The sequence below is a fragment of the Euprymna scolopes genome, chromosome 19 (genome assembly GCF_053919585.1).
Source record: "Euprymna scolopes isolate OS-2025 chromosome 19, ASM5391958v1, whole genome shotgun sequence".
NCBI classification, from domain to species: Eukaryota; Metazoa; Mollusca; class Cephalopoda; order Sepiida; family Sepiolidae; genus Euprymna; species Euprymna scolopes.
In genome coordinates this window covers 144,056,697-144,080,388 of record NC_136500.1, presented here as the reverse complement: position 1 = coordinate 144,080,388, position 23,692 = coordinate 144,056,697, and the positions used below count along the sequence as shown (strand labels likewise).

At 34.6% G+C, this 23,692-nt stretch overlaps 1 protein-coding gene and 1 long non-coding RNA gene across 2 annotated transcripts; one reads left to right on the top strand and one right to left on the bottom strand.

Moving 5' to 3' along the window:
- Positions 1-1,076: 1,076 nt before the first annotated feature.
- LOC145240382 (uncharacterized) lies at positions 1,077-1,508 on the bottom strand. The gene has a single exon (XM_080103962.1). It carries the CDS (start codon positions 1,506-1,508, stop codon positions 1,077-1,079), a length of 432 nt encoding a protein of 143 aa, XP_079960088.1.
- Positions 1,509-7,033: 5,525 nt separating this feature from the next.
- On the top strand, positions 7,034-21,945 carry LOC145240019 (uncharacterized). The gene is made up of 3 exons (XR_013862464.1): positions 7,034-7,268; positions 8,224-8,283; positions 19,100-21,945. It is a non-coding gene; the product is annotated as an uncharacterized LOC145240019 (long non-coding RNA).
- Positions 21,946-23,692: the final 1,747 nt, after the last annotated feature.

Here is a 23,692-nt window from a genome sequence, read left to right as displayed (position 1 = left end):
CAGATGTTAATTCAGCTTCTAGTTGAGAAATTTCTCTTAATCGGGTTTTGGCAAAAAATATTGTTATTGTTAGTTTGCTAGGTTAATAACCAAGACAGAACTATCTGTGCATCCACAGCAACAAACACGTTTTTGAAAGTTACCCCAGAATATGCCTTCAGTAATGTTGGGAAACATTTAATAGCCAGGAATGCTGCTAATAGCTCAAGCGTAGGCAAAGTTTTTGATTTTAGTGAAGCTACCTTGGCCTTGGAAAAAACTAAAGAAGAAAGGCCCCTCTGAGCAGCAGAGGCCGCAAACCCATATGCCCCTTTAGAGGCATCACAAAATAGAAATAAGTTAGTCTCCATGCCCTCATTAAGGGGTTGCCTTTGAAAATTTATGGAACTAAGTTATGATAATTCCCTCGCAAGGGATGCTAATCTAGACTGAAATTCCTTTGGAATAATCTCAGCCCCATCTTCCACAACCCACTGATGAGAATTCGAGCTTGTATGGTGACTGGTAGATACAGAGAAAGGGGGTCAAATATTTTGGAGGCATCAGACAGTATGTGCCTCTTGGTTCCTTTTCCGGGGTCACATTCATGGTGGGCAATGCTGATGGTATCGGTTTTGGGGTTATATCGATAACCTAATACTTTCTCCCAAGAGCATTCGTGTTTTACCAGTGTACCCTTTTTCTCCATTAATTTCCGTAGTCTAGGATTATTTGAGTTGCAGGATTAAAGTTCAAACTCTCCCCTCTGGAGTCTCTCCACTACTTGCGAATATAGAGATATTAATTGACTTGGAGAGTTGCTCGTTTTGATAAGATTGTCCACATAAAAGTGGGATTGCAACATTTCAGAGCAACTGTCCGATGGAAACTGTCTAGTGTGATATTTATAACACAATTCCAGATAAATGGACTTGCATTAAATACGAAATTAGAAAAAAGCAACATTTATTTTTATCCGAATCCCGTGCTAAGTAGATCATCAAAAATGCCTTCCTGATATCCGCCAGAAAGACATACTGATTAGTCCTGAAACGTAATGCCAGATTTAGCATATTTTCTGTCAAATTCACTCCAAGCTAGGCCGCATCATTGAGCGAAATAAAATTCTTAGTTTTGAAGGAGCAGTTGAACACAGGTCGGATTTTGGTTGTGCTGGTGTTCTCGTTCTTTAACACTTGTCTATGAGGAACCCATACATAGTCCTTATACTTTTCAGGTGGGCATTCTAGGGGCTCGATTATTCTCTTTTTCTCCTGGTCCCAAAACACTTTTACATACTCCTGGTAGAGGTTTTTCTTCTCTAAATTTTGGACCACCCTATCCAGATCCTGAAGGGCTACATGATGATTAAAGTGGACATGCCGCAATCTGTCTTCATGCCATGGTAACCTCACCAAGTAATGACCATTCTGGTATTCAATGCTGTGCATGAATTCATCCACTTTTTGATGATCATAATCTGATATAATTTTTGCCTCTGGGAGGTCCAGATACTCCAGACTAAACATCCATTCTAGCCCCTATCTACTGAACTCTCTTCAAATATATCTGCAAAAGGATCCGAATAGGAAGGTGCAGGATGTATAATGCTGTGTACAAGGGAATCGGGGTAAGAATGACCCTTGACCATCTGATCATAGTTCTGAATGTTGGTAACTGTGTTGCTGGGATTGATCTGTTCCTCGTGCAGGAAATGGTTCGTGTTTCCGATTGGAATAATTCCAGTTGGAGTCTGCCATGCAGTGCCACTCATACATCTTACGACCTAAATAGGGTGCATATATTGAATTAAGTCCACTCCCATGAAGCCCCACAACTGGACACAGCCACTTCTTATCTCTGCTGCGAACTCATACTTCTTGAAATTTTTACAGACTACTGGTAAGTCAGGCACTTTATATGAAAGATTTAATTACTCATCAATGAGAATAGGTAGCTGGGGAGAACTTTCTGGAAACAACTCCACAATAGCCGTCACCTGCCCGAACTTTCAGTGTTTCCTCTCTATAAAGGTCACTACCTCCATTGCCACTTCTTCCAAATTCTTGTGGTCACACCTCAGATGATCCAATATTTCCTTTGAAAAATACGATCTTTGACTGCCAAAATCAATGAGACAATTCAGAGAAACCGAGTATTTACCCCTTCTGATGGTGATCTTCACCATAAGAAGAATGTTCTGTGTGTTTTCCATCTGAGCATTTATGCTGGTATTTACTTGGGTTTCCTCCGATTTAAAATGAGGACACACAGATGAAAAGTGTTTCCGAGATCTGCAAAACCTGCATGGATATCTAAATCCTTTGACACCAGGACAGGATTCACCATCATGGCCCGCAACTGTACAAAATTCACTGTAGTACTTACCAACAAAACAAACGCCCACGTGTTTGTGCCTTGTATAGGCATGCGTGACAACAAAACTTGGGTTTTTATAAGCGGAAGTCTCGAGGTTGTCAGGAATCTACGGGCGCATGCGCAAGAGCAGGGATTGAGATAGTGGTATAAAAGGCAGGTAGAGTGAGAAGGTTGTTGTTGTTGTCATTCGATGTTACAGTGACGCGTGCATTAGCAGGTGATTAAGAGGCTGTTTTTTTTTAGTGTCAAGTTGCACACCTCGGTGAAGATCATATAAGTCATGCACCTCGGTGAAGGTGAAGGTCATAAGGTATTTCGGCTATTTCGTTTTGTCTCTTTTCCTGGACAACTATTGCTTGGGCAAAGTTTGATTTAAAACTGATACCCGAATTCGACGGATCCACTTCTGTTGTCGACTGGGTTGAAAGGGTTGAGCTGACCTGCAACCTCTGTGAATGAGTGGGGTGTCCGACTACGACTGTGATGTGCTTGTGTGCCATCAGGGAATGGCATTGCTGAGAAGAGCCATCGCAGCATCAAGAGAATTGCTGCCAGAAAGCAATGCACCATTACAGAGGCCACGTATTGGTATAACATCACACCAAAGGATGGGAAGACGCTAACAACAGCACCGGCCAATACCATACACAAATACCGTGTTAGGATAAAGGGCATTGACACTGTCCAGCCAATCGACGAGGAGAGCCATGACAAATACAAAGGTAGGGGATCCAGTTTGGGTTAGACCCCCTGGAAACCGGTGCACCACCAAGTTCAAGCGAGGACAAATATCTGGAGTGATCAGCCAGCAGTCGGTCCTTGTTGATGGAACGCCATGTGCGCGATCTTCGCCCAGCTAGTGAAGTACATCCCACAACTACAGAGAGTGATGAATCATCAGATGATGAGCTGCTGATGAGTGAGGTCACCGAGCAAGAGAGTGGTAGTTGTAGTTCGTCTGATCAGGCAGGATCAGAACCAGAACCAGAACCACACCCAGAACCAGAACATGAATCCGAGATTGTAAATATCACCCTTCGCAGAAGCCAACGAACTAAGAGGCCACCCCCGGAGTGCACTCTATGTGATCATCAGATCAGTGGGAAGTGTAGTACTTACCAACAAACCAAACGCCCACATGTTTGTGCCTTGTATAGGCATGCGCGACAACAAAACTTGGGTTTTTATAAGCCGAAGTCTGGAAGTTGTCAGGAATCTACGGGTGCATGTGCAAGAGGAGGGATTGAGATAGTGGTATAAAAGGCAGGTCGAGTGAGAAGGTTGTTGTTGTTCTCATTGGACATTGCAGTGATGCGTGCGTTAGCAGGTGATTAAGAAGCTGTTTTTTTTTTTTTGAGTGTCAAGTCGCGCACCTCGGTGAAGATCATATAAGTCGTGCACCTCAGTGAATGTAAAGGTCATATTCACATATCCCGAGCTGTCCACAGCGCATCAAGCGCTCATCATAGGATGGATAAATCTTGCAGTTGAGACTGTCATATCCATTCCTTGCGCAGAAATTGCAATAATATATATGTCTGCAATGTTAATATCCGCATGAAAACTTTCCAAGGCAGATCCCTTGGACGTGTCTTTTGTCCAAGCAGGAACTTTACTTTTTACTCGTAAACTGGAGTTTGTTCGAGGAGTCAAAGTTGGTCTAACCCGGATTAGTGCTCTTATAACATCCTTACTATTTTGCAGTAGGCAATTACAGCTAGGATATGAACTGTTTGCCCCCCTAATAAGTTCAGCCCTGATATCCTCTGGGATCCTATCAAATAAAATATGTGCCACCAGAGCTCCACGACCAGAAAATCATACCCATAATCTGTATCTAATTCCCCCAGTTCATAATGAAGCTGAGCAAGATATTCTTTTATTTGCTGGTAAGACTTATCGATTTTTGGTGCGAAATTTAATATTTTCTTAAAGATTTCTTCTCGAATTCATTCTTTGTCACAATACTCCTCCTTCAGTATGTTAATAGCCATGTGGTAGTTTCGGTCGTTTTCTGACAGATGATGGATCAAGTGGAAAGGGACTAAGACATTGGAACAGACATTGCAAGTCTCCAAAGGTGCTGAGTTCAATCCTGAGCAAAAGCAGTGACAACACAATGGCAGCGACAGCAATAGACGTAGCAGCAACAGCAGTAAGCGGTAGCAGCAGGGACAGCCTGAATGGAACGAGAACATGGTACCCCCGTAACAATAAAGGGTTGGGTTCGAAATTCCAAAAAAACAGTTCCCGAGTTCGAGATACACATGAAGAAGGCCTAAGGATGATACGGCTGAAATGTAGTGGAAAAAACACCGAAGGTGAGGAAGTGAATCCAAAAAATGAAATCCATAAAAAATTACTGCCCCTTAGAATTGGAAGCACTCAGCATAGTGTTCGCCTGCAACAAATTCCATCAATTTATCTTTGGAAGAAAATTTCTCATAGAAAATGATCACAAAACATTAAAGCAAATTTTTTTAAAAATCCATTACAAAAAGCCTCCAAGAATACAAAGATTCTTACTTGCGCTTCAGAAATATGAATTCAAAGTAATATACATTCCAGGGCGAGAATCCGTAATTACTGATGCATTATCACGTGCATATCAAACAGCGAACAAGAAATATCGGATACAGAAATGGACAAATATATCCATACCATTATAAAACAATACCCAATGAGCGACCTAAAACTCAACATATACCGTGAGGAGACTGGGAAAGACCCAACACTAAAACTGCTCATGAAATATGCGACATCAACTTGGACAGAAAATAAGGACATGCAACACACAATAGCACCATATATGCCAGTCCGCGATGATACATCAGTCGTGAAAGGACTAGTATTGAAAGGTGCATGAACAGTAGTCCCAACCTCCCTAAGGAAGGAAGCCCTACAAAAAATCCATACTGACATTTAGGCATAGAAAAGTGCATTGCAAGAGCGAAAGAGGTCGTATATTGGCCTAACATAAACAATCAAATAAAAGAAATCGTTAGCACATGCACACATTGTCTAGATCACAGAAACCGACAACCGTCAGAATCACTAATACAGCATGAAATACCCGTGACACCATGGACCAAACTTGCGACAGACGTATTTTACTTATATAGTAAAACATATGTAGTGATAATAGAATACACAAGATATTTCGATATCCACAAACTTGATGACTTCAAATCAAGTACAGTGATCAATAAAATAAAGAACACCTTCACAAAATTTGGCATTCCACAAATAGTGATTAGTTACAATGGACCTGAGTACCGATCATCAGAATTTAGACAATTTGGTAAAGATTGGGATTCCAGGCATATCACGACAAGTCCGAACTACCCACAGTCCAATGGCTTAGCAGAAAGAAACATTCAAACAATTAAAAGAACATTAAAGAAATCGTTTAAAAGTAGACAAGACCCATACCTAGCAATGTTAGCGTTACGGACTTCACCATTAATAGATAAAACCCCGTCACCAACCCAACAGTTGATGAAAAGAACGCTAATGACAAATCTTCCAAATATCATGCACAACAAAACAATGAAAAAGCATGAAATAAATAAAAAGTTCAAAGAACTACCAAAACTAAAGAAAGACGATACTGCCCGTATTCTTTCACAAGAAAAATGGAACCTAAAAGGTAAGATTGTGAAAAAATTAAAAGAGCCTCGTTCATATCTAATAAAAACAGAACAAGGAAAATATGTACGGCGTAACAGACGTCACATTTTAAAAACAAAAGAAAATAAAAAGTTTAAAGTCAGACATGACTGAAAATATATTTAACCAAGAAAATACTAAAAACAAGCCGTATCAAAAACAAGCTCAGAAAACGAAATAATACCAAACTCCACAAAGAAAGGGAGACCAATTAAACGTCCAGCCCGATACAGAGACTAAATGAGAAAACTTTAAAAATAAAAATACTTTTATTTTTCAGTAAAAAAAAACAAACCTGGAGATGGAGTAAACATGAGTTATTTCCCTTCGACTTAGTAACTGCCACCATCACTCTTGACTGCAACCTCCCACTACGGTTGAGTGACAACGTAGTCAACTGCTTCTTTCTATTCAGTATAAATAAATTCCTTGTTACGATACCACATGCGTTTCGTCTCTTCAATGAATGTTTCACTAACAAATTATTAACATGATTCTAACTAATAGTCACCTGTATCAACCCATAATATAAACCAAATTAAAACCAATTTGAAAATATTATTGCACAATATTAAACATTTTGTAGTCCCACCCCCTCATATTTTCTTTGTCTCTTTTTACCGAACAAAATATAGAAACCCGTAGGTAACCAAAAGAACATTCAGTAAAACCGTATTTCATATTTAATATACAAATGTTTATAATATTATTAATCATTAAACTGTGTAAATCTTAAAACCTAATGGAATTATAACAAAGATTAATTATTAATTGCAGTTTGAAGAACATAAACAAAGGTTTTAAAAAGTCATTAAGTCGCTTCTGCTTTTTCATAGTTTGTATAGTACACACAAATCTGACGTCACGGGAACATGCGGTCCAATCTTCACAATCGTTTGGCAGTCCCTAGAAAACAAATTCGGACACTCACTTGCACTGCACTAATGAACGGATATTTTTATACAAGGAACGACATAATATTTACACCGTGTTACGATGACCTAAATTCATTGTTCTTTGGCAGTTGATTTTCTTTTTAACTAATTTCACGTTTAAATCGTGTTTTTTTTTTTATCTGTTACATTGGATTTTTTTTTATATTTTCATATATTTTTATTTGTTAAGAAATGAGACACACATAAAACGGTGTATCAATTTACTAACGAAATCTTAAGAAACAAAACAAATTGAACAAACAATTCAGCCCGGTTTTTTTTCGTATTAAATTCCTGTAAGAAAAGGTAAGTTTTTTACACTTTAAACAAATTAAATAACTTTTAAAATTATCTCAAATATAAAAACAAGTTTGCTTTTATTGCAATCTAAAAAATATATACATATATTAATGTCGCCATACTTTATAACAGGTGGATTAAAAAAATAAGCATCTCCGCTTAAAAAAAAATATCTCAAAAATATATTATTCAATCTGACATTAGATTTTTTTCAAAAATGTGTTTATTTTAGTAGAATTTGTGAATTTTTTGAAAAACATAATAATGTTTACTATAATAATTGGTAATGGTGTAGGTTGGCCTTCTTTTGTTTACAAAGCCATTTGACGGAAGTGACGTCAGACATATTTTTATCTACGGATGGGCAAAACCGTATAGAATTAACCTTCTTTTTTTCTTTTCTTTTTAATATATATAAGTTTTATTCAAACAGTCTTTATTTGAACTTAATGGACTGTGTTTTTTTATTATTATTATCTGTTTTATTCTTTTTATCAAACAAAAATAGAACTTTTATAATGAAACATCGAAATTTTAAAATTAAAGTTTTATTTAAAAAAAAAAGACCATTAGAACTTCGCGCCAGTGGAACTCTCTGCCGCTTGCCTATTTCCCACCTGACTACAACTTGGATGTCATCAAGTCCAACATAAACAAACTCCTGACAAACCGCCCCCTTAAGTAAGACACTCTATCAAATCTCCAATACTAATGATTACTACAATACTATCTCATTGATTACTGTACACGCAATAACCCTTATCCCTGAGTGGCTTTCAGGCCTTGATAAGTGGTGACCCCCATGTAAAAAAAAACAAAAAAACTTTGTAAATCCTGTCTCTGTTACATTTATTGAGTAGGTTTCGACAAGTATTTTGTTTAATTTTTAATTTTTTACCGATTATCGGGACTCTTTAAATGACCGTCTCATGTCTACCATTTCTTTTCTTGTTCTAACTAGACTATGCAACTTTTTCAAAGAAAATAAACGCTTCAAATTAAAGAAAAGTACAACACCTAGGTAGGTAGAAGAGTAGCTTATTTTTAATAAGATTTGTTTATTATTTATTTCTTTTTTACTACCTTTTCGTGTTTTTTTTTTGTATAAACTATAAAAAATCGCTTTGTGTTTAGAAAATTGTTTATTCTATATTTTTATATATATATATATATTTTTGGTTGATAAACTACAAAAACAACTTTGTGTTTATTAAATTGTTAGATGAAAGAACAAATAAGTTAGCAAGGAGCCCATTCCCCATGTTAAGAATAACTTTCAAAATAATAACATTATTATTGAAGGGAGATATTATTTGAAACTGAACAAAAAAATAAACTAATATGAAATAAGATAATGCCTCCTCCCCAAATTCGAAATTTAAATTAGAAAAAATTGAATCCCTCTATTTTTATAAAACAAAAAAAAAAAAAATAAATGAATAAATTGACAATTTCATTATCAAATATGAATTGCAATAATCAAAATTAAGAAAGCCAACAAAAATATTTTAGACTGTTTTTTGTTTATTAAACTTTTAGGTGAAAGTGCAGAACACTTATCAACTCGTAAAGTCAAATACTCCCTAATAAGATGTGAGAAAACATATATCAAGTATGTATATATATATATATATATATATATATATATATATATATATATATATATATACAGTGATGGTCATATTTATTGGCACGGTAAAATAAAAGTTAAATTTTGTCTAATAAATTCTAAAAAAGGGATTAAATTAAAGAAAATAACAAAGTATATTATGTATTTTTAACTGGCCTTTCCGATGCAGCAATCGGATTTTAGAAAAAATAAATAACAAAGGAACAACAAACATAATTGCAAAAAACCCTTGTTCAAAATTATTGGCACGATTTATTTAATAATCAATTGTATAGCCTTTGGCCTTGATTACCTTCCTCAGTCGCTTTTCATAGTTTACAACCAAGTTGTTGCACTCTTCAGTAGTAATTTTAGCCCACTCTTCCTGACAATAATCCTCCAATTGAATAAGATTCTTAGGCTTCCTTTGCATTACCCTCAATTTTAATGTTCTCCATAAATTTTCAATTGGATTAAGGTCTGGGCATTGTGATGGCCACTCCAAAACATTAATATGATTGTCCTCAAGCCATTTCTTAGTCAGTTTAGCCGAATGCTTTGGGTCATTATCTTGCATGAACCACCAACGACGACCAAGTGAGAGCTCTTTAGCAGAGTCTTTCAGGTTTTCATCCAATATTTTAACATAATCTTCCTTTTTTATGCTACCTGTGACCTTAACAAGTCGCCCTGGTCCAGAGGCAGCAAAGGATCCCCAAAACATCAAACTGCCTCCACCGTGCTTCACTGTGGGTATGGTGTTCTTAGGCAGGAAAGCTTCGCCAGATTTTCTGTAAATATAAGGCACTTTATTATGGCCAAATAACTCTATTTTCGTTTCGTCAGTCCATAGAACACGTTTCCAGAATGCAACATCTTTATCAATATGACGTTTTGCAAAGGCTAGCCTTGCTTTCAGGTGCATAGGCTTCAATAAGAGAGTCTTTCTCGGACGACATGCTTTTAAACCAGCTCTCTTCAAAACTCTACCAACTGTATGTCGAGATACATTCACTCCAGAGGTGCTCTGTTCATCAACAATCTCCCCAACAGAGATCCTTGGGTTTTGTTTTACTTGTCGAACAATTTTCCGTTCATCTCTTGGGGAAAGAATCCTTTTTCTCCCTCTACCCTCTAAACTCATAACGTGGCCTTGCGATTTGAACTTGTTTATTATGGCTCTAACAGTGGATTTGGGAAGGTTTAGCTTCTTTGAAATCTTATCATAGCCCTCCCCATTGGTATGGCATGCTACAACAAGCTTCCTGACGTCTTCGCTGTGTTCCTTAGTTTTAACCATGGCGATTGAAAATTATAATTTAGTCACTTATAATAGTTTAAATAAATCGCTATCTAAAAATTATCTGAAAAAAATTATTCACTGAATTAGCGTTAAACAAGCATAATATGGCTATAAAAAAGTTCAGAAAGCACGTAAACCGGAAATTGATTGATATTATACTGATACTAAAAGAAAAACAAAGCCGTGCCAATAATTTTGAACAAGGGTTTTTTGCAATTATGTTTGTTGTTCCTTTGTTATTTATTTTTTCTAAAATCCGATTGCTGCATCGGAAAGGCCAGTTAAAAATACATAATATACTTTGTTATTTTCTTTAATTTAATCCCTTTTTTAGAATTTATTAGACAAAATTTAACTTTTATTTTACCGTGCCAATAAATATGATCATCACTGTATATATATATATATATATATATATATATATATATATATATATATATATATATGATATAATTTGTCATATTTCTATACCAAGTATATTTATATATAATATACTTTTTCATATTGCTATATCAAGTATATGGATATGTATATATAATTTGTCATATTGCTATATCAAGTATATGTATATATATAATTTAATTTGTCATATTGGTATATCAAGTATATATATATATATATATATATATATAATTTGTCATATTGCTATGAAGTATATGTGTAGCAGTTAACAAACTATTTACTATGAGCGGATCAATGCCCATTGCCAAAGTGATTTGGCCACACTGACCAATCGTTTGGCAGGGCGCATTGATTTGAGCTGTTCCCTTAAGGACTATTTTTAGCCCTTTGGGATCTCAACTGCGATCGCCAGAGCGACGCTAGCAAGCGACCTATACAGACCTCTCTCACTCAGCCCTCCCACTGCTACTTGATGACTGTAGTCTGATGGCAGACGACACATTCAAACCGACATTTACACTTTCTTTCTTTCTCTTCAATCTGAGATACAATCTCGCCTTTTCTAAATAAACCCTTTATTATTGTTTTGTTAAAAGCAATATCGTTTGGCCTTGATGTCACTCACCTTTGCCTACTGTTTGAACGGTTTCAACAATACCAGGTTAGAATTAACCCTGGTAAATGTGTTTTGGTGCTTCAGAGTTAGTTTTCCTGGGCCACATCATCAGCCCAGAGGGTATATCTCCCTTACCTGAAAAGGTTAAGGCTCTACAAGACCTTAAACCCCCTACTTCACATTGCCAACTTAGGCACTTCCTCGGCCTGCTAAATTACTACAGGCGCTTCATCCCACACTGTGCGGATCTCTTGTCTCCTCTTTCTGACTTGTTACGTAACAGGAAGGAGAAAAATGATCAGATTTCACTGAATGATATTCAGCTGAAAGCCTTTAAAGAAGTGAAGGAGAAACTAGCAACACACACATTACTTGCACATCCTGTGCCTGATACCCAGTTTTCACTGGTTGTGGATGAATCGGGCACAGCTGTAGGTGCAGTGTTGCAACAACAGCACCAACAACAACTACAACCCCTCGCATATTTTTCGAGGCAGCTGATACCAGCAGAACAAAGTTACAGCACGTTTGGCCGCGAACTCCTGGCTATGTACCTCGCAGTGAAACACTTTCAGCATTCACTCGAGGGCTGACAATTTGTGGTCTACACTGATCACCGTCTGCTTACATCCGGACTGCGTGCTAAGCCAGACAAATATTCACCTCGCAAAACTCGTCACTTGGATTTTGTTCGCAATTTACCAGCGATATTCGATATATCTCTGGGGAACAGAACACTGTGGCAAACGCTTTATCCCGCCTCCCTATTAATTCTCTCTCTTTCCGTTTGGATATCGATTTACAACAAATGGCCTTAGGACAGCGAAGTCTGGACACATTGGATCTGTCGTCACCTGAATTTGCAACTTGCAAATTTGCGTATCTGCCTGTGCCTACTTCGGATATGCAGATAATATGTGACACTTCAACAGATTTACCTAGACCGTTTGTTCCCATGACTCATTGTAGAGCTGTTTTTGACACACTACACAAGCTGGCACACCCTGGATGCAAAGCCACAATGAAGCTGATTACAGCTAGATTTTTCTGGCCTAATATGGGGCGTGACATCACTGCCTGAACACATTCCTGCATTTCCTGTTAGAAGTCAAAGGTGCACAATCATATCCGCGCACTCCTGGGAACATTCAGCACCCCAGATGCTTGGTTCAGCCATGTTCACATCGATCTGGTTGGACTATGGCCAGTCAGCCAGGGATTTACTTATCTCCTGACCTTCATAGACCGTTTCACACGGTGGCCTGAGGCTATTCCCCTTTAAGGACATTTCGGCTAAATCTGTAGCACGAGCCCTTATATCGGGCTGGATATCGCGCTATGGAGTCCCCACAGCAATTACCACAGACCGTGGAGCACAGTTTGAATCCCACCTGTTCCAGGAACTTTCCAGGATTTTAGGGATCAAATGTACTTGAACAACAAGCTATCACCCAGCTTTGAATGGGATGATAGAACGTTTCCATCGACAATTGAAAGTTTCCTTATGCACTTACCCTAACCAACAGTGATGGAGCGAATACATACCTGTTGTCCTTCTTGGCTGTCGTGCAGCTATCAAAGAGGGCCTAGGATACTCTCCAGCCGAACTTGTCTATGGAGTACCTCTATCGCTGTCAGGTCAGATGCTGATACCGATAGAACTATGATTGTCAGATCCAGCTTGGTTTATAAACAGACTGCAAGCTTACTTCAGTAAGGTCCCACCCATGAAACCTAGAGAGCATACCATAAAATCTTCGTTCCCCAAAGATATTTCTTCATGGACACACATGTTTTTAGAAAAGACTGTGTGAAAGCCCGTCTAACTCTGCCTTATACTGGTCCTTAGCGCATATTATCACGCACTTCTAAACTTTTCACCCTGGATATTAGGGGCAAAAAAGAAACAGTATCTGTTGACAGAGTGAAAAGAGCTTTTCTTGACTCAGAAACACAAGACACACATATCCCACCTACATTCACACAGCAAACACCTGAAGTGAATACTGAAAATGACAACTATATCATTACTACACGTTGTGGCCGCCATGTACATTGGCCAAAAAATTATGCAAAACTTTGTATATTTAAACCCCTGTAAATTTGGTTTATTTAAAAAAAAAAAAAAAATTTAAATAAATTTTATCTGGAACTTTCTATTCTCATTACCCCTTTATATATTCTTTCTTCAACAACATAAACTTCCAGACATTACGTTGCCTTGTGTTCTGTATTTTTCTAAAGACTGTTACCTTTTTATTTTTCTTTATCGGCTTTTAGCCTAAGCAGGGGTGATGTAGCAGTTAATAAACTATTTACTATAAGCAGATCAATGCCTGTTGCCAAAGTGATTCGGTCACACTGACCAATCGGTTCGTATGGTGCATTGATTTGAGCTGTCCCCTAAGAGATTATTTTTAGCCATTTGGTATCTCAGCTGCGATCACTAGAGAGACGCCAGCAAGCGACCTATAAAGACCTCTCTCACTCAGCCGTCACATTGCTACTTGTTGAAGACTGCAGTCTGATGGCAGACGACACCTTCAACATAAATTTACACGTTCTTTCTTTCTCTTCATTCTGAGATACAATCTCGCTTTTTCTAAATGAACCCTTTATGATTGTTTTGTTAAAAGCAATGTCGTTTGGCCATCTGTTTATTGAAGTAATTATTAGGAGAGAAATGCACAACATTTCCCTCCTATACATGTATATAATATAATTTGTTATATTGCTATATAAAGTATATGTATATACATAATATAATTTGTCATATTGCTACCAAGTATATGTATATATATAATATAATTTGTCAAATTGCTATATCAAGTATATGGATGTATATAATTTGTCATATTGCTATATCAAGTACATATATATATATATATATATATGTATATATATATAATATAATATAATATAATTTGTCATAATGCTATATCGAATATATGTATATATATATTTGTCATATTGTTTTATAAAGTATATGTATATATAGTATAATTAGTCATATTGCTATATCAAGTATATGTATATATAATATAATTTGTCATATTTCTATATCAAGTATGTGTATATAATACAATATAATTTGTCATATTGCTATATCAATATGTGTATATATAATATAATTTGTCATATTGCTATATCAATATGTGTATATATAATATAATTTGTCATATTGCTATATCAATATGTGTATATATAATATAATTTGTCATATTGCTATATCAAGTATATGTATATATATATATATAATATAATTTGTAATATTGCTATATCAAGTATATGTATATATATATATATATATATATATATATATATATTTAATATAATTTGTCATATTGCTATACCAAGTATATGTATATATATAATTTATCATATTGCTATATCAAGTATATATATATATAATTGTCTTATTGTTATATCAAGTATATGTATACATAATATAATTTGTCATAATGCTATGTCGAATATATGTATATATATAATATTTGTCATATTGCTATATCAAGTATGTGTATATATAATATAATTAGTAATATTGCTATATCAAGTATATGTATATATAATATAATTTGTCATATTTCTATATCAAGTATATATATAATTATCTTATTGCTATATCAAGTATATGTATATGTATAATATAATTTGTCATATCAAGTTTTGTTTTATCGTTATTTCCATGGCAGGTGCTCGTCTGAGCTCCAATATCTGGTCCTCTTTCGCCTATCTTTTCTGAAAAACACCCATCTAGCTGAAACCACCGTCAAAAATTTTCCAGAAGACTGTGAGCATAACCTTGCCAGCGGAGGGCTGCGCCCTTGCCTTCTTTGAAGGTTGTGAGTCCAAGTGCTTCCATTGCATTGACTGTGCTTTGATCTCTGAATAATAGTAATGGACTCAGGTTTCATCCTGTGTAATCAGTCTTTTGAAAAAATTGACTCATCTTCTTGGCACATCTTCGAATTCATCCTTGAGCACTCAACACGTTCTTGCTTCTGGAATGGTGTGAACAACCTGGGAATCCATCTTGCAGACACCTTATGCATATGCAAATGGTCATGAATGATAGTTTCCACAGACCCTGTACTAATCTTGACATCTTGGGCTATTTGGCAAATAGTAATGTGCCGATCTTCAAAAATGGCAGCTTCAACTTGACGGACAGATGCCTTATCAATGGCAGAAGGGAGGCAACCAGGTCTGGAAGCTGTTTCCACAGACTTCTGACCATGTTTGAATTCACGATGGCAGCGTTTTACAAGGTTATATCATGGGACATTATCAACATAAGTTTCTTTCATTTCATCAAAAGTCTCCTGTGGTGTGCGCCCCTTCAAATACAAAAACCGGATCACAGCTTGACATTCAACAGGCTCCATTTCACTCCTGACTCAGTTCAAACATCTGAAAAACAAAAACCACAATTAGTTCAGAGCTGTAATTTGCCACAAACCCCGTAGAGATATAAATCATTGTACATGCAAAATTTCAGCTAGATAAGACAACGGAATATATATATGTATATATAATATGATTTGTCATATTACTATATCAAGTATGTGTGTATATATAATATAATTTGTCATATTTCTATATGACTATGTATATATATATAATATAATTTTCGTATTTCTATATTAACTATGTGTATATATATATAATATAATTTGTCATATTGTTATATCAAGTATATTTTTATATATAATTTGTTATATTGCTATATAAATATATCTATATATAATATAATTTGTCATATTGCTATATAAAATATATATGTATATATAATTTGTCATATTTCTATATCAAGTATATGTATATATATATAATTTGTTATATTGCTATATCAAGTATATGTATGATCAAAAATTTAAGACCACTTTAAAATCTTTAAAAAAACATTTTTTAAGGATAGATTTTAAACTCATCCGACTGAAGATTACCAATACTACAATCTAAAAGGTTATTGATACAAAAAGCTACATTCCAAAGATTTATTTTTAAAATTTACATTTTTATTAAATTAGGCTTTTTACACATAGTCAAAATTATAAGGCTAGGTACAAATATTCTATTAAATTGTAAAAAAAAAGGGTGCGAAAAGTGTATGAAAACATTCAACAATCAAATTAAGAATGAGTTCTACCTCCACTGCTTTTGATGACTTCAAAAATTCTTTGGAGCATGCTAGAAGTAAAGGTTTCCATTAAGGTGCGAGAGATCCTGCTCAAGTTTCTAAAGATATCTGCACAATGTTTATTATTTGCCGAATATTTTTTTCCATTTCGATAAACCGCTCTTGTCCTCAATCTCCAAACATTTTCAAAATTCTAAATTGAATTTTTTCTCATCAGAAAACAGGACGTTCTTCCACTTCTCAACGTCCCAGGTTTAATATTCACGACCAATTCTAAAGTGGTCCACTTTGTGACGTGGAAGCAATCGAATAATTTGTTTACGCTTTTTATTTACCATGCCTTTTTGTTGTAAGTGTACTCTAATGGTTATTGGTCATTCATAACAACCCGTCTGATTCTCCTACTCGATGCAGGAGAATTTTTTTTTTGGGGGGGGTTACCAAAGAGTTTTGTTTTTCCATAATTCTCACTGTTCTTTAGAAAGTTGCAAATAACTTTTTTACTGGGATTTACCTTAGCTGCTATCGCTCACTGTGAGAAACCTTGCTTATGGAATCCTAGAATTCGAGAGTGCTCAACTTGGGTTAGTTTTCTTGTTTTAGACATGGTAACACCTTTACACAGTGATTGCTTATCTATAACTGAACTAAAAACATTAGAATTGCCATACATCTAACAATGTATACCCTTGGCCTTATAGTTTTGATCATGTGTAAAAAGCTTAATTTAATAAAAATGCAAATTAAAAAAAAAATTTGAATGTACCTTTTTGTTTCCATAACCTTTTAGATTGTAGTATTAGTAACCTTATGTCTGAAGAGGTTAAAATCTATCCATAAAAAGGTTTCTTTTTAAAGATTTTTAAGTGGTCATAAATTTATGATAAGCAGTGTATATATAATACTCTATCCACATGCTGGAATGAATAAGCTTCACAATGGAAGATCATCATTCTATCCTCGCATGGATAGAGAATTTCTTTATAAAGCATAAATTCCTTCACGCAAGATCCAGTTAAAAGCAGACATTGACTATTGTTCAGGCAGGGCTTCCAATTATAGGACAGGTCAAATTCTGATGGACATATCATAATTTCAAGCATGAAATATCGCCATATACGTCCATAGACGTCACAACTATATAATCATGCTAATACGATACAGGATATGAGGAAAGTTCAGGTAGCATTGATCATGGTGAGGGGTAAAACAGGAATAGCTAGGAGTAGGGAGTGTGTAAAATTTACCTGTCTTTTCTACGCACATGAAAATGCCTATTTAAAAATCTTTTGTTGCCCATTAAAATAGAATAAATATTTACTCAAGTCGATTAGTTCTATGAAAATATGGTTAAAATAAATTTTAGTTTAGGAGAATTAATAGCAAAACTATTAAAATATTTTTGTTTAATTAAAAGTGAGAGTGGGTGAAGTCTGAGTTATGAAGTTATTTCTGGAGCGTGCATTACTTAAGCAGTTTATGAGAATTTTAATATGTATTCTGTGCAGCTATTTTTAGATGAATTGGAATTATGGGATATCAGTCAAGAATAACTTGAATGAATAAAAGGTGCAATGGATGAGGGGTTGAATCTCCATAAAACCCTCAAAAGATATATTTTCACTGAACTGCAATTGAAGGGATAATTAAGACTTTTCTTTTATTACAATATTCCTATACACATACAGCTGTTATCAAAGAAAAACAAAGATTTTTTTTCCAAACAGAAATTATTGAAAAACTAGATTTTTTGTGGTGAGGTTGTCAGCGGAATTAATATGATTTCCATATTTAATTTTTCTTTTGTGTCTACATTAGTTTATGATTTCAAATTCACATTAATTACATTTAGATATAAAGGTGCTATAATTATTACTTTGGCATCTTAGTTGCAAAATGATCAATATTAAGATTGTGTGCAGTAAGACCTTGATTTTTGTAAGAAGTTTCCATTTAAAACAGTATTTAATATAATTTGTCTTTAAGTTTCTTATGTTGTTATGGTTGTTTTTGCTTTGGAATTATTGTTTGTGATAGAGATATGGTTTGTGATGCGAGTGTTTATGGGATAAGGGGACAATACTATATAACTGTGGACTTTTGATGTTGGGCCATTGTGTGTGGGTTGGATACATGAAGGGGGTAATAATGTTTGGTTCTCTGTTGGGGGTATCTGGAAGAGCAGAGGCAGTAGAACTACTGTAGTTTGTGGGGTTTGGTTGTTTGGGCATAGTGTTGTATTAATCAGGGCTTTGAGTCTCAGTTCGGCAATAGTTGGCTAATGATTTTAGGTGGAGAATTGTGAAACTTGTTGTTATTCAATAATTGTGCATGAATAAATCACAAGTGAGTGTAGGCAGTTATTTTCAAGACGATAATTCTTGGATGAGTTGCAGTTTCAGGTGAGAGTGATGGAGTTTAAATTATAAATTATGTTATGTTAAGCTTTACTTATTTTTATTATTAGAGTATACTATGTTTTGCATAATTGAGAAGGAATATATATATATATATATATATATATATATATATTCCTGATTTCTCGCCAGGAATCGAATTGTATACAAGTTCTAGTTATAATTGTTTCTATACTATATCCTTAGCAGCACCTGTATCATCTTGTTTATTTTGCTTCTGTGTTTTATATGACATTTTCGACAAAATATAACAAGTTTATTAGTTTTATCCTATCATATTTACAATATACAAAAACTTATATGCGATCAACGATACTAAAATATCAAATTTGTTATATTTTTTACAGATGTTCCTGTTCCAACACGTTTACTGAATTTTAATGAATCAGCGTTTACTTTAATTTTTCGACTGACAATTGCTGACTTGTGTGAAACAAATAGAGACATCAATGAATGGAAAGTAAAATGGAATATTATTCATAAATACATTGACTATCATGTTCTAAGATCAATTTTAGTGAAACATGCAGGTACACAGTGAGAAAAGGCCATATTCTTGTGAAGTGTGTGGATATTCTTGTTCTCAAAAATCAACATTAGTGACACATATGAGAACGCACACTGGTGAAAAGCCACATTCCTGTGAAGTGTGTGGATATTCTTGCTCTTTAAAATCAAATTTATTATCACATATGAGAACTCACACGGGAGAAAAGCCGTATTATTGTAAAGTGTGTGGGTATTCTTGTTCTCTGAAATCAGATTTAGTGAAACATATAAAAACTCACACTGGAGAAATGCCACATTCTTGTAAAGTGTGTGGATATTCTTGTTCTGAAAAATCCACATTAGTGATACATATGAGGACTCATACTGGAGAAAAGCCATATTCTTGTGAAGTTTGTGGATATTCCTGTTCTAAAAAATCAAGTTTAGTAACACATATGAGAACTCACACTGGGGAAAAGCCATATTTATGTGAAGTGTGTGAATATTCTTGTTCTAAAAAATCAAGTTTAGTGACGCACATGAGAATTCATACGGGAGAAAAGCCATATTCTTGTGAAGTGTGTGGTCATTCATGCGCCCAAATATCACAGTTGGTGAGACATATTAGAACCCACACTGGGGAAAAGCCATATTATTGTGAAGTGTGTAGATATTCTTGTTCTGAAAAATCAACATTAGCGACACATATGAGAACTCACACTAATGCCTACTAGACACTTTCCTCGAGTGTCTAAGGTCTCTCTGTACAGAGGTTTGTCAGAACAATGTGGCATGAGGATACTTTTTCCATAAAAGTAAACCCTGACCAAATATTCAAAATCACATAGTATTCACTACACAAATAAGATTTCCTCACAATGGCTAACACACATTAGCTTTTACGAGGAATGGTGCACCTTCTCCAAGTGATATTACCTCAAGTAATAGCACGAAGCTGGATACTCCACCAGATTAGATAAATTCTTGTCCTGGAATCCAGTAAGACCAAGAGACCACAATAAAAGATATACTACAACGTATGAAAATGGTTAATTGAGGAGAGGAAAATTATGTTCTGAACTTCTTTAATAACTCGGTGTTTGAGAGATAAAGAACTTAAATGGAACATTCGAATATCTATGTATCTCATATAGAGTTCAAGTGTTTGCCCCAGGTAGTGGGCCCCTTGATTTCTGAGAACTTCGACTGAAGTAAAATGAAACAAAAAAGGGAAATATCAGGACCTAAGGAATGATTTAAAAATTGTCCCTTAAATAAATTAATATTAAACCAGTTGTGAAAGGAGCTACTGGCCTAATAAAAAAAAAATCTGCAGAAATAATTAGAAGCAATCTGGTAGGAAATACAGATAGCAGCAATAAAGTGAACAACGTCTATTATGTAAAGAATCCTCGGATATAAATTAAAATAATAATGAACTCAAGTGTTGTTCCATCTTGATCTCTTAAAACAAAACAATAAAACAAAATTGAAATACCACATCCTCGTATCGATGTTCTTATTCTCACACATCAAAGTTATATGAGAACTCAAACAAGAAAATCCATAGTTTTTAAATGATTGGCTATTCTTGTTCTGAAAAAATCAGATTTATTGATACATATGTGCATTCACAGTTATAAATAATGAGACAGAATCTTAAAACAAATTTGCTACAAAAATAGGTGAAAATGTGGTAAAAGATACACATTATAAAAGAACCTCAAATAATGGGCAAACCAACGGCGTTAGAAGTATTATCTGGACGAATTCCTCCAGGACTATATAGATAATGACGGCTCTATAGATTGGCTAACAAGTGAATCGCTCCACTAGACTCAGGAGAGGATTATAATGGCTGCTGAAGATCAAGGCTTAATTATTAATGCTTTAAGAGAATTATTATGGCTGGCGGGTATTCAGTACCAGGTTATACATTTTGAGATGGAATATTCACAAGCTACCTTCCAGAGGATGATGAATCTATGTTTGCAATAGAGTTATACATAATAATAGTTGGCTTGAGCGTAAAACATCCTGAGAACTATCACATTCCATTTAGTGCGACTTTGAAAAAGCTGAAGAGGATACACGGATGGTTATTGAAAAATATTCCTGTCAGAGCCAAAATCCAAGGTATCATCGATTCCTTGTCTCTACCTGAAGTATCTTATGGCATTCTTCAGCCGGATAGTATATGAAAATTTTTCCACAATTTTGTTGATAGAGCAATGCCGTTCAACTAATTGATTTCTAAGAAGATAAAATTCCTCCGAACAGCAGCCTTTCCTGTTCACATCCAGTTTTGCAAGTTGATATCCAGCATATTCAAGGAGTAAATAATGTTTGTGCAGCTGCGTTATCACGTGCATAGTGTTGACATCAAAACAATAACTAATTTGGACCTTCATGAAAAAGTTTAACATAGTTTAGGTGTATTTGCCGCTGGTAAAATAATAACACTATAGATAAAATAAGCAATCACATAAATTAATAAATACAAATAAAATAAGAGCCGGTTTGAAGTGCACGTAACATATTAAAAAGTAAATAAAAAGAAAACTAATTTAATTTTTTAAGCTGAGAGAATATATATCTTGTTTTCTATTATTTTTCTCGCTTTTTATTAAAAATCTAAAATGTAAAATAAACCACAAATGTTACAATATTCCCAGGATAGAATGCAAAAGAAAAAAAAAAACAACTGAAATATAGCGATTTATAGAAAGTGAACAGGAATATAATGTATTTATAATACACCTTAAGAGTAATATATACATGTATACATATAACGAACAGGAATATAAGAATGTATTTACAATACGTCTTAAGATAAATATATACATGTGTACATATAACGAAATAATTGCTCAGTTCTAGAAGATGAAACGGAAGAAAAAATAGCAAATCCATAAATGCATACGCAGAAAAAAGACAAAAAAAAGAGACTTATATGTCATGCATAATCAACCCTTTTATATATCTCTCATCAGCATATTACAATTTGATTTTTATATATTTATTTGAATTTGTGTTTGTTATATTTTTATCTCAGCATTTAAATATAGAGAAACATTATTATCGGGCTTATTCCCCTGGTTCTTTTATCTGGTTCTTTATCTATTTTATTGCTGTTCTGTTAGTATCGTCTTTTAAATAAAAGTTGCTTTGACTTTTTTCTTATATCCTAGCGTATGTTTTGTTTTCCTTTTTCACAGCGTAAGAGTAATTTCCCCTGCCCTTGAGTGTTTTGATAGATATATATTATCACTAGACAAAACAATTTTATTGTGTTCTTTTTTTTCTGATTCATGACCTACCGACCTCAATAACAAAAGGATTGCTCTAATATAATCTGGAAAGGATTATAATGGTTACTGAAGATTCAGGCTGGACGATCAATGCTTATAAGAAACTTAGTGGTTTAAGCAATGACAGCAAGTGTAGTTTCTGCCACACAGCATGAGAGAGTGTGCCACATGACATCCAGCTGTCAGGTTCTGCTGAAGGACAGCTCTTATACGAGGCGACACAATGGTGTGTAAATATCTCTGCCAGACTATCTGGAAAAGTTGAATATCGAATGCAGTACAGGTTCTAGGAACATATACCAGAAAGAACAGTTAGAAAAATACACCATTCACTGTGCAATCCCTACAGCTACGTACCTAGAAAACTCAACCATAAAACCTGATATAATGATATAAGACAAGAGGAAAGAAGCAACCTTATGGGAAGTTAATGTCACAATGAAGCTGGGTTATTCACAGCTGAGAAGGAAAAATAACGAAATACCAGTGTCTTATTTATGATAGGAAAAGAAACTGGAATCTTAAGATCTCGATCATTTCACTTATTATAGAACAAAAGTGCAAGAGAAATTCAAACAATCGCACTGAATTAATATCTCAGTAAAAATTATCTGCGTTTTTTGGTGAATGTTTGACATTTGGTAAAATGCCTCATCCTTAACTTGAACAATTTGAAAAGATAATTTAAAAAGGAAAATGTTTTATTCTTGTAAAAATGTGGATATTCTAGTTCTGTAAAATAAAGTTAATCAGATATATAAAAACAAAGTTTATTTTATTTACGTAATAAATGTGCTACTTAATAAATGCTTGACTGCTAAAAATCTGAGCCAAGGCCTTCCAGGAGAACCACTCGAAAGGATTCTGTAATGTGCTTTGATTTATTAACTCAAACTTTATGTTATCTCAGATGCAAAATATCTAAATCTAATTAAATTATTATATTAAATCTTGAATCTAAAAACTGACAGAGTGCCGATCAGAATAAAATGATCTGAGCATTGCTAGGCACTATGTCATATGAGGTAATAACAGATTAGCCTTTTTTTGTATGAGAAAAACAAAATATAAAGGAAATTAAAATGCGGTACTTGAGGTTCAAATTCGAAGTTTTCATTCTCGTTAGAAAGTAAGCTAAAA